The sequence below is a fragment of the Medicago sativa genome, chromosome 3 (genome assembly GCF_051527215.1).
Source record: "Medicago sativa cultivar Bolivia chromosome 3, Bolivia_mono, whole genome shotgun sequence".
NCBI lineage: Eukaryota > Viridiplantae > Streptophyta > Magnoliopsida > Fabales > Fabaceae > Medicago > Medicago sativa.
This window is the reverse complement of record NC_140751.1, coordinates 6,622,706-6,634,301: the sequence shown is the minus strand read 5'-3', so window position 1 is coordinate 6,634,301 and position 11,596 is coordinate 6,622,706. Positions and strand designations below refer to the sequence as shown.

The 11,596-nt window shown below is 31.7% G+C and overlaps 1 protein-coding gene across 1 annotated transcript; it reads left to right on the top strand.

Annotated features, from left to right (window-relative positions):
* The first annotated feature begins 502 nt into the window (after positions 1-502).
* Positions 503-2,505, top strand: LOC146935269 (UDP-glycosyltransferase 88F5-like). The gene is made up of 2 exons (XM_085750456.1): positions 503-1,277; positions 1,653-2,505. The coding sequence occupies exons 1-2, from the start codon at positions 503-505 to the stop codon at positions 2,324-2,326; spliced, it is 1,449 nt and encodes a 482-aa protein (XP_085606582.1). The 3' UTR covers positions 2,327-2,505.
* The last annotated feature ends 9,091 nt before the right edge of the window (positions 2,506-11,596 follow it).

Below are 11,596 nucleotides of genomic sequence, written 5' to 3'. Positions count from 1 at the left end.
TATCTACATCACTCTCAAGTTGATGTCTCATACTCCATATATTATAATAGTATCATACTCCATATATTACATTTAAACATACCTCAGGGAGGTCAATGTAATTTTCCCTAAATAAAATATCCCTTTGCCTTTGGGAAAAAAAAGACATACAACTTTACTCAAGTGCAGGGATTTTTGAATTTAATAAGGAACCCAAATCCAGCCAAAGATATTCTTGGATAAAAAGTTTAAGTTTTTTTAAGAAAAGAATATAAAGACTTTGTAGTAGTTGGATCTAAATCCATATTATTAATTATAATCCAATCATTTCGTTTGTCATGTGCCTGTTCTTTAATCATTTTGTTTATCTTGTTCTTGTTTTTCCCTCCATCTTCTAGGCTGGTAGTGGGTCCAATTACATTATTCTTCATCACTATACTCTATCCATCAAGTCAAAGCTACTCCATTCCAATCATTCACTCACACCATTTGTGTTGTAACCAAAATTAAGTAACCAAAGAAGATGGTAAAAACAACAATAGTGATGTATCCATCACCAACGGTAGGTCACATAATTTCCATGGTAGAATTAGCCAAACTTCTCAGTCATCATCATCAACAAGAACAAGACTTCTCCATCACAATGCTTCTCACCACTGGCTTCCTCGACCACCCATCCATCGACTCATACATCAACCGCATCTCAACGTCTCACCCTTTAATTTCCTTCCACCGTTTCCCTTCTGTCACCGTCACTCACTCTAACACTCAAAGCTTAGCCGCAACCGGATTCCAATTCATAAAAAGAAACGTTGTCAACGTTGAATCCAAACTCCGTCAGATCACTCAAACCTCCGTTATCAAATCCTTCATTATCGATATGTTTTGCACTTCTGCCATGGAAGTTGCTTCCACCATGGGAATCCCTGTTTACTATTTCTTCACTTCTGGAGCTGCTGTTTTGGCACTGTGTTCCTACTTCCCGAAAATTCACAGCGAAACGGCAGTATCGTTCAAGGAAATGGTTGGAGTTGAGATTGTGATGCCGGGGAATGCGCCGTTGAATGCGGCGTTGATGCCGGGACCAGTTCTTGATAGGGAAGATCCTGCTTATTGGGAGATGTTGTATTTCTGTGAGCATCTTTCTATGGCAAAGGGAATTGTGGTGAATACATTTCGTGAATTGGAAGTTGTGGCGGTTAAGGCCGTTGAAGACGGTGCGTGTTTTCCGGATCTCAAACGAAGTCCTCCTCCCGTTTACTGCATTGGGCCATTGATTGCTGACCCTCAACAATCAGGTCAGTTCACTTTACTGCTTCTTTTGTATTTTTTATGAAGCGAAATAAGTGGTCTTATGGTAAAATTAGGACACAAGTTTTAACCTTGTACTAGCCAGCGACTATCATTTGTAAGTTCTTGCAAGAGTTTTGATTTCTTGTAAAAATGACTTATTAGAAGTACATTCATAACCAATTTAATTTCTTTTCCTATGAATCAGCTGGTATAGAAAAAGAAGTACATTCATAACCAAGTGTAGGCCATGCAATCTATTTGTATGTCTGTAATTTAAACCTATAGCACTTCTTGTGCTGCTCGTGTTATTCTTTATCGTTATAACGAAGTTATTTTGCCGATAAAAAATGAAGCATATTGATTGTTTGAATGAAAATCAGATGAAGCAAGCGACAGCAAAGATTGCTTGTCATGGCTAGATAAACAACCGAGTAGAAGCGTGGTGTACTTGTGTTTTGGAAGCCGAGGATCATTCTCGCTGGCACAATTGAAGGAAATAGCTGAAGGGTTGGAGAGGAGTGGACACAGATTCTTATGGGTTGTGAAGAGGCCACTCCAAGAACATCTTGGAACGAAACAAGTTCACGATACAACAGGGGAGTTTGAGTTGGGTTCTGTTTTGCCAAGTGGGTTTATAGAGAGAACCAAAGAGAGGGGCCTGGTGGTGAACTCGTGGGCCCCACAAGTCAAGGTTCTGAGTCGCGAATCGGTTGGTGGGTTTGCAAGTCACTGTGGCTGGAACTCGGTGTTGGAAGGAGTGGTTGCTGGTGTGCCAATGATTGCATGGCCATTGCATGCAGAGCAGCATGTTAATAGGAATGTGATGGTGAAGGACATGAAGGTGGCTGTTGCGGTGGAGCAAAGGGAAGGCGATGGGTTTGTGACCGGAGAGGAAGTGGAGAAGAGGGTGAGAGAGTTGATGGAATTTGAGAGAGGGAAAGAGATAAGAGAGAGGAGTTCGAAGTTCAAAGACATGGCTAGGGATGCATTTGGAGAATTTGGGTCATCCACAAAAGCATTAGCCAACTTGGTTCAAACATGGAATGATAACTAGTTTGTTTGTAATTAGTAGCACTATTACTTAACGATTAATAGTGTAAATGTGTAATGTAAATGAATTTTTTTCTCATATTGTGCAAGGTAAATTTTGTAATTTTGTTGTTGTTGTTGCTGTTGCTGCATGGCCTGATTCTGCCTCTATATTATTAGAAAATGTGGACTGCAAATTGCTCACTGTTGCTACTCAGTAGTTAGAAATAAAGTAGCATTTGAAAAGGTTAAGATGTGAGAAGTTGATAATAATTATGAATTATCTATCTATTCTATATCTATATATATATATATATATATATATATATATATATATATATATATATATATATATATATATATATATATATATATATATATATCTTTGAATTTGAAACTTGCTTCATTCTAGAGTTAGGATTATGCCTATGTGGCACATCTAAAAAAGCTTCTCATACTATTAGCAACTTGGCTTTCTATCTTATTATATATCTTTAAAGAACTATCTCTATATACATGTATTCTATACATATATTCTAAGTTACACTTTGCTTATGTGTCACCTCACCAAAACTCTCCCTTTCTAACTAATCTTTCATACTAATGTCATGTGGCTTTCTCTCTTTTTTTAATCACTCTTTTATAACTCTTTTTAATTATAAAATGGCTCATTTAATTGTCACAACTATAGGAATTATTTTTTTACTACTCAACTCCATCAATTTTTTGTAACTGCCAAAAGTTAAGGATTTTTAAAGTCTCAACAATGAAGGATTTTGTGTCGTTGAGTTAATATATTGCAAGGGTTTTAGTATTTAGTGTGACATAAATATTTTTATATATGTAACTGCCAAAATCCTTGAAAACAACATATATGTAACTGCTAATTGACATTTATGTGACTCCTTCCACTATCAATTCTTTCATTTCCTTCAACTATCTATTTTTTCTTTCTTTCTTTCTTCCATTTACTTGCTGCATTTTATCTTCTCTAACTATGTCTTTATATACATGCATTCTAAGGTGCACTTGGATGATATGTGACCTCACCAAAACTTCCCCAATCTAACTAAATCTATAAATACTTCTCTTGAACTAAGAATGAACCTTAATATCTAGGAGCTAGCTTCTGATTAATTCGAAGTTATCATTTCTATTATGCTTACTTTCTTTTTTTAGGGATTTTCTATTATGCTTACTAAAACTACACATGCAAGTAGTGTATTGAATTTGGCATGTGATTACTCTTTGTTATTGCATGGTTAAAGCCATTAGCCTATAAATAGAAGCACCTCTTTTGATATTTTAGATACCTTAACACAGTAAGAAAAATTTTCATCTTGGGTTAAACAAGGGGATTGGAAGTTTCTACATGTGAGTGTGATGCATGCAGATATTGTGGTAGCTTATGATAGTCGTAATAATGTTCAAAGGATACAAACAGTCGAAATGGCTAATATTGTTTTCCTCTGTTAGCTGTGATGGTATTACTCTGCGACAGTAACCCCTTCTAGATTGGTATAATACAGTTTTGAAATACTACGGCTTCAAAGGCTAATATTTTGTTTTCCTTCATCTTGGGTATAATACAATTTTAAAATCCATCGAGCCACTTATCTTGCAATCTCTGTAAAATTGTAGTAGGTTATGAGCATACAAGCTAGTAGCTTCGCCGGACTGCAAAACCAAATGAAGTGGTCAATGTAGCTAAGGGCAAGGTTGTCCCTGAGATTTAGAGTGCAAATCATGAATTTGGTGTTCTAATTTTTTATTTGTGTGCGCGAGTGCGTGCGTGCATGCGCACATGCGTGTGTGTGTTTGTCTGAGTGTGTCTTGATTATCAAATGCATATAATTGTTATTATAGATGTGCAAAAAACTAGTCGTTAGTTTCTTTTTTTTTTTGGGTGTTAATTCTCTAGTTCTTAAAGGAAATGGACCCTGATAATCCAAAGTTTCAGCCAAAAATCGAATTCATTATTCATTAGTTATTTAAATACAACCTCTAGTAAAATAAAATATTATAACAGTCAAGTTGAAGATCACATCAATATTAAAAAGTTTACATCAAATCAAAACTACAACAGAATTATAACAAAGGTAGTTAATACAACCTCCACATATAAATTTTTGAATATCATCCTTTTTTTCATTTTTGCTGCAAAATCACTAATAATTTGTTCATATAATTTGAGAAAATTAATTGTTTTGGATACGCATATGTGGGATAATCTATCAAATTTTTGTAAGTCTCTTATGTAAGTATAAGTCTAGCCTTTTTTATACACCTCTTCTTCTTTTATTGACAAGAGATGCACCTCTTATTAAAAAATATTCTTTATATACTAATATTTATCTTTGGTTTAGAATATGAAAAATATGTTAACAACAATGTTTTATAAAAGTATGGAAGTTTCATAATTTTTTTTTTTTTTTACAAATGAAAGGTTGATAATTATAAATGTATAGAAGGTTGATAATTATATTAGTTTGAAGTTGTATTTTTATGCTATGGATTAAAATATGAATATTTTTTATGTTAGTTACAATGATGGCTCTTTTTTTCCGCAAGTATATGTCTCAAATAATATCATGCCTTACCATGTGGGTGTGGCCGCCCCTTGGCGATGGTGGTCAGAATGACGACAACAGAAACAACAATGAAGATGCCGGCAGCAGTGGGGATGAAGATGACAACGGCGTGAGTGAGTATTCTGACAGTGGCGAGAGTGAGGACAGCAATGAAGACGACATCAGCAGCAACAACCACGACGGCGACGAGGGCGTTGATGAAGACGATATCAGTGGGGAATATTAAAAAATATTCTTTATATACTAATATTTATCTTTGGTTTTGAATATGAAAAATATGTTAACAACAATGTTTTATAAAAGTATGGAAGATTGATTTTTTTTTTACAAATGAAAGGTTGATAATTATAAATGTATGTTAGGTTGATAATTATATTAGTTTGAAGTTGTATTTTATGTTATGGATTAAAATATGAATTTTTTATGTTAGTTACAATGATGGCTCTTTTTTTCCGCAAGTATATGTCTCGGATAATATCATACCTTTTGTGCAGAATATTTGTAACAGTATCAAGAAATATGTTTCGACTTTGATCCATCCTAGAGGTTGGATCAGTCAAAACAGAGTTCAAGTCCATGTGAATTAACGCCAAAAAGTTCAACTTGTTTATTGGTGGCTAGTTGCTGAAAAAATGCAAAACTCACATAACATAAGTGGCATAACAAATAAGCAGAAGATTAGTGAGTTCGAATAAACTTTTTACAGAACACTTGGAGAAAAAAATACTATTGGAATGGCTAAATATATTCTAATTAATAACTCACTAGATATATAACCCGTGCGTTGCACGGGTTTGATTAAACATTTTTCAAAACTTTTTATTAAATATAACTTTTTTTGTAGGTGTGCTGAATTATTTAGTATAAAAAAATATTTTAAAAATATTTTTTAACTTTCTTTCCTTGCCAAATGAATATAGAATATAAGAAGATAGATAAAAAAACCGATTTTGATTCAGATATTGTGTATCCACCTATTTATAAAAATCAATTGATGTGTAGTTGAATAGTTTGGGGCATAGTTTATTTTACAATATATGTTTTTAGTCAATAAAAAATAGTGGGTTACGATAAAAACTTCTATTAGTCCCTCCAAAATATTTTAAAGGTACCAAAAGCCTATCAATGTTGGCTTTCAAAAAACATAATATTTTTTCAGAAATTTGCGGAAAAATCTAATTGATTTCCAAAAAAAAAAATTTATTCGCAAATCTTGGAAAAGACATTATGTCAGAAAACAATATACTAAATGGACAACACAAAGTAATTGGGTCCAAAAAGTTACACTAATATGCAGCATAGACGAATATTGTTTTATAGGTAAACTTGGTCTGCATTGTTTAAGCATTTAGCGATGTGGGACTCAAGAGTGCTATAAGGTGGGTATAATTTCTTTCTCCTACTCGCTCAATTCAATTCAATTCTCTTTTCTTAGTATTATTATCATCTCAATGGTGGGTCAAATTGGATGAAGATGTGGTGAGGTCACATATCATCCAAGTGCACCTTAGAATGCATGTATATAAAGACATAGTTAGAGAAGATAAAATGCAGCAAGTGAATGGAAGAAAGAAAGAAAGAAAAAATAGATAGTTGAAGGAAATGAAAGAATTGATAGTGGAAGGAGTCACATAAATGTCAATTAGCAGTTACATATATGTTGTTTTCAAGGATTTTGGCAGTTACATATATAATTTTTTTTTATAGAGATTGCAAAATAAGTGGCTCGATGGATTTTAAAACTGTATTATACCCAAGATGAAGGAAAACAATATTAGCCTTTGAAGCCGTAGTATTTCAAAACTGTATTATACTAATCCAGAAGGGGTTGCTGTCGCAGAGTAATACCATCACAGCTAACAAAGGAAAACAATATTAGCCATTTCGACTGTTTGTATCCTTTGAACATTATTACGACTATCATAAGCTACCACAACATCTGCATGCATCACACTCACATGTAGAAACTTCCAATCCCCTCTTTTAACCCAAGATGAAAATTTTTCTTACTGTGTTAAGGTATCTAAAATATCAAAAGAGATGCTTCTATTTATAGGCTAATGGCTTAACCATGCAATAACACAGAGTAATCACATGCCAAATTCAATACACTACTTGCATGTGTAGTTTTAGTAAGCATAATAGAAAATCCCTAAAAAAAGAAAGTAAGCATAATAAAAATGATAACTTCGAATTAATCAGAAGCTAGCTCCTAGATATTAAGGTTCATTCTTAGTTCAAGAGAAGTATTTAGAGGTTTTATATAACTACTTTTGTTATGATTCTATTGTAGTTTTACTTTGTATGAATTTTTCAATATTGATGCATGCATATTTAACTTGTCTTATATAATATTTTATTTTATTGAAAGTTGTCTTAAAAAATCTAATGACTAGTTTCTTACACATATTTTATGTAACAGTTATATGCATTTCATAATCAAGATATATATGCGCGCATGCACGCACGCGTGCGCCCACATAAAAAAATAGAATACCAAATTTATGATTAGCATATAATACTCAAAATCTCATGAACGACTCTGATTTTGGCATATTTGAGTTTGAAACTTTTATTGAGTATTTTACGATGAACAATAATGTTAACAAATTATTTTCATTATATAACTTGTTTGTAAATTAAAAATTAAAATACTACGTTCTAAAAAATGTTAACAGGTCATGGGAACGAGGGGGGCTATTTCTTCTTTATCTCAATTCTATGATCCTTCACTAAGGTGTTTTACATTTAGAGACTTTCAATTAGCCCCAACATTGGATAAATATTCACAAATATTAGGATACCATTTGAAGGATATCAAGCCTTATCCTATCATGGGTCAATATTATTCCCAAGAGCTATTTGCTACTATTTTGGAAGTTGAAATAGAAGAGTTGCAAATGGAAGAGAAAAATCGTAATGGCTACAGAGGATTTCAACAAACATATGTGTAGGGAAGAATGGAATTTTTAACAGGAATTAAAAATTGGCCTTCATTCAGAGATGTGTTTGTTGTTACTATTTATAGGATCATTTTGTTTCCGCATATTGATGAATATGTGGATCTTGCAGCAATCGAAGTTTTCTTGGCCTTTAGGTATAAGAAGAAGAGCCATGTGCCAGCCATTCTCACAAATACGTACTTAACATGGGTAGCACTTCCGTGTCATTCTCGCAGATACATCCATTCAATCACTGTACCGAAAAGAAAGGAAAGAAATTATTATGTTGCTTGTCTACCCTTTATGTTTGACTTATCAATCATGTCCTTGCTAATAACTACAAAATGTATTTCCCGATTGAAGACTTTAAGATGTGTAATGTGAAAATTATGAATAATCAAGATTGGGATCAACTTCTAGTGAATCTTAATGGGAGGAAAGTTCCCCAGATGGACAGAAAGAGATGAAGTGATTTACCAATGTGAAAACTATCCATATGTCCCACTCATGGGAACCAAAGGGTGTATAATAAAAATTAAAAATTAAAAGACACACAAACACAAACATACACAAGTGTGCATGGACGCGCACACACACAAACATACAAATCCCATGCCTTACTTTCAAGTTTAATTTTAGTAAGCGTAATTTAAATTGCAACAATAAAATAAATGATATTTAAATAAGATACAATGTAATTACATCTCAAATTCAATAGACATGTTTTGAATATATTTTCTCTAAAAATGAAATACAAATCCCATACATTACTTGCAAGTGTAGTTTTAGTAAGCATAATAGAAAAGATAACTTCGAATTAATCACATGCTAGCTCCAAGATATTAAGGTCAATTCTTAATTAAAGAGAAGTATATAGAGGTTTCATATAACTACTTTTTTCATGATTCTATTGTAGTTTTCCTTTGTGTGCATTTTTCAATATTGATGCATATGATCTTTAACTTGTCTTCTATAATATTTTATTTCATTGAAAGTTGTCCTAAATCAACTAATAACCAGTTTCTTACACATATTTTATATTACAGTTACATGCATTTGATAATCAAGATATATAAGCATGCATGCGTGCACGCGCACGCACACATAAACAAAAAATAGAATATCAAATTTATGATTAGCATATAACACTCAAAATCTCATTAACGACTCTGATTTTGGCATATTTGAGTATGAGACAATTATTGAGTATTTTACGATGGACAATAATGTTAACAAATCATTTTCATTACATAACTTGTTTGTAAATTAAAAATTAAAACAGTATGTTTTATTAAAAAAATTACATATTTAATCATACTGTTTTTATCCTTTTAAAACGAGTCAATATGATTCTTAAATTTCTCTTTTTCAAATAAATCAATATAGTTCTTAAAAAATCAAAATAATATTCGTATAAAGAAAATCGTTAAAAAGATAAAAGAAAAAATCGTTAAGAAAATATTATTTTCATTTCAAGGTAACATACCGGTGGAAATACTATGTAAAAATAATTGATTCTTTTCCAAATTTATATATTTCTTATAGAATAATGTTAACAATTCTTGTAAATATTGTTCTACAAAAAAATCGGTAAAAAATTAAAAAAAATTGTTATAGAAATACTAATTTCATTTCAGGGCAACATACCGGTGGAAATACTATGTAAAAATAATTAATTCTTTTCCAATTTTATATATTGCTTATAGAATAATGCTAACAATTCTTGTAAATATGTTCTGCAAAAAAAATCGGTAAAAAGATCAAAAAAAAAAAAAATTGTTATAGAAATACTAATTTCATTTCAGGGTAACATACAGGTGGAAATACTATGTACAAATAATTAATTCTTTTCCAAATTTATATATTGCTTATAGAATAATGCTAACAATTCTTGTAAATATTGTTTCTGCATAACTTAGTTTTTCGAAATGAAAGTTAATAAAATTTTATCTAAGATCAAAAATGTCTCATAAAATATTAAATGTGTTGTGTAACGACCCAATTTTTAGGATATTATTATTTTGATTGTTTAATTACTTATTTGTTGACTTGATGTGTTTAAATTATTGGATTAGTTGATTTTGATTAGAAATAGAGGGATTAAGGGTATTTTGGTAATTTGAGTGGGGAGGGCATTTTAGTAATTTAGAGGTGGAAGATTATTTAATGAGGTTAGTATTAACTTTGGAGAATTAATAGAAAAGAGGTAAATAGTAAAAATAAGATTTAAGTGTAGTAAAATGAGTAGTGTTATTTTTATTAGTAAGAATAATGACTAAGTCCAATAGAAGTAAGTGAACTAAGCCTAATTAGTGAGAGTATATAAGACTAGTAGTAGTCATAATCTAGGGTTGTGAAATCATTTGGTAAGTTTACAATACAGAGGCTAGAGAGAGAATAGAGAATGATAGAGAAGAAAGAAGAACTAAAGGGATAAAAGAAGAGAAAGTTAGGGAAACCAAAGTAGATGGGAAGAATGAAGCTTAAGAGGCTTAGCTTTTGGATTCAAAGGTAAGGGGTAAAACGTTATATTCACATTTAAAACCTATGAGCATTTGTGTGGTTTATGGTCATGCTTGTGCTTGTGTTTTTCATGAAATTGATGTTGAATTAAGTGTAATTTTGTGCTCCATTAATTGTGGTTAGTTTGAATATGTTTGAAGTGATATAATCATGTTGTTGTTGCATGAAAACATGTGTTTGGTTATGATAAGTTGATGTTTAAGTGTTTTTAGCTTAATTGAGTGAAAATCATGAAGTTGTTGATGAATATTGTTAAATCTATATTATATCTCTTAGTTATGTTATTGGGTATGTTTATGTGTGAAATGTTGTTGTTGTTGATGGTTACGATGTTTGGATGTGAGTTGTTGTATGTGTAAATGGGTTTTTTTTGTGATAAGTTATTTTAAGGGATAAGTGAATTAATTGGTGTTGAAAAGAAATGGAAATAAATTGAATTAAGTAAGAAATGATGTGTAAATGATTAGGTATAAGTAGTTTAAGGATTTAGGACGAATTAGATGTGAATTGGATCGAAAACAGTTTTGAAAACAATGTTTTACTCGCGAAAACAGAAAAATTGTAGAACCCATGTTATGGTGGACACGCACGACCGTGCGCGCTGTACGGACAATGTGTGTGGCTCGCACTTGGGGAGCACGACCGTGTGCCCCTCTCTAAGTAGGGAAACTCCAATTTTTCGACTTTTTAAGGTATCTAATGCATGTACTTAGGTTCCAAATGCCTAAACTTGATTATTAGGAGTATAAAATGGATGTGTAGGAGTATTTAGGCCTAGCTTGATGAATGCGGAATGGTTTATGTGAAATATATGAAAATAGACGAATTTTGAGAAATAGACGAAGTTTGGAAAATGATGAATTATGTCATGTTTACCTATAATTAGTTGTATGATAGTGATAAGGTGATGATATATGGTTGAATTGGTGAATCGTTTAATATGCAATTTTGCTAAATGAAAGGATGACCTTTTCATTAATGTGATAAATGTTTGATGATATGAATGATGATGTGATATTGATGATGAAATGACGAATGATGTAGAATAGTGATGATGAATATATATATATATATATATATATAAAGTGATCCTTTACAAAATCCATTCTATAAATACTTTACATTCATTCATAACTTCCACATCATTATTAGAATATTTATCAATAATTTCAAAATAGCTAAATTATTTCTTATATTCATCACTTTACTTGTCGTTGGTGATAAATGTTTCTCCCATAT

Bases quoted from the DNA above. Each gene is read 5' to 3' on its own strand.
- LOC146935269 (XM_085750456.1), top strand. From the start codon at position 503: ATGGTAAAAACAACAATAGTGATGTATCCATCACCAACGGTAGGTCAC. The intron at 1,278-1,652 runs GTCAGTTCACTT...AATGAAAATCAG, and splicing joins TGCTGACCCTCAACAATCAG to ATGAAGCAAGCGACAGCAAA.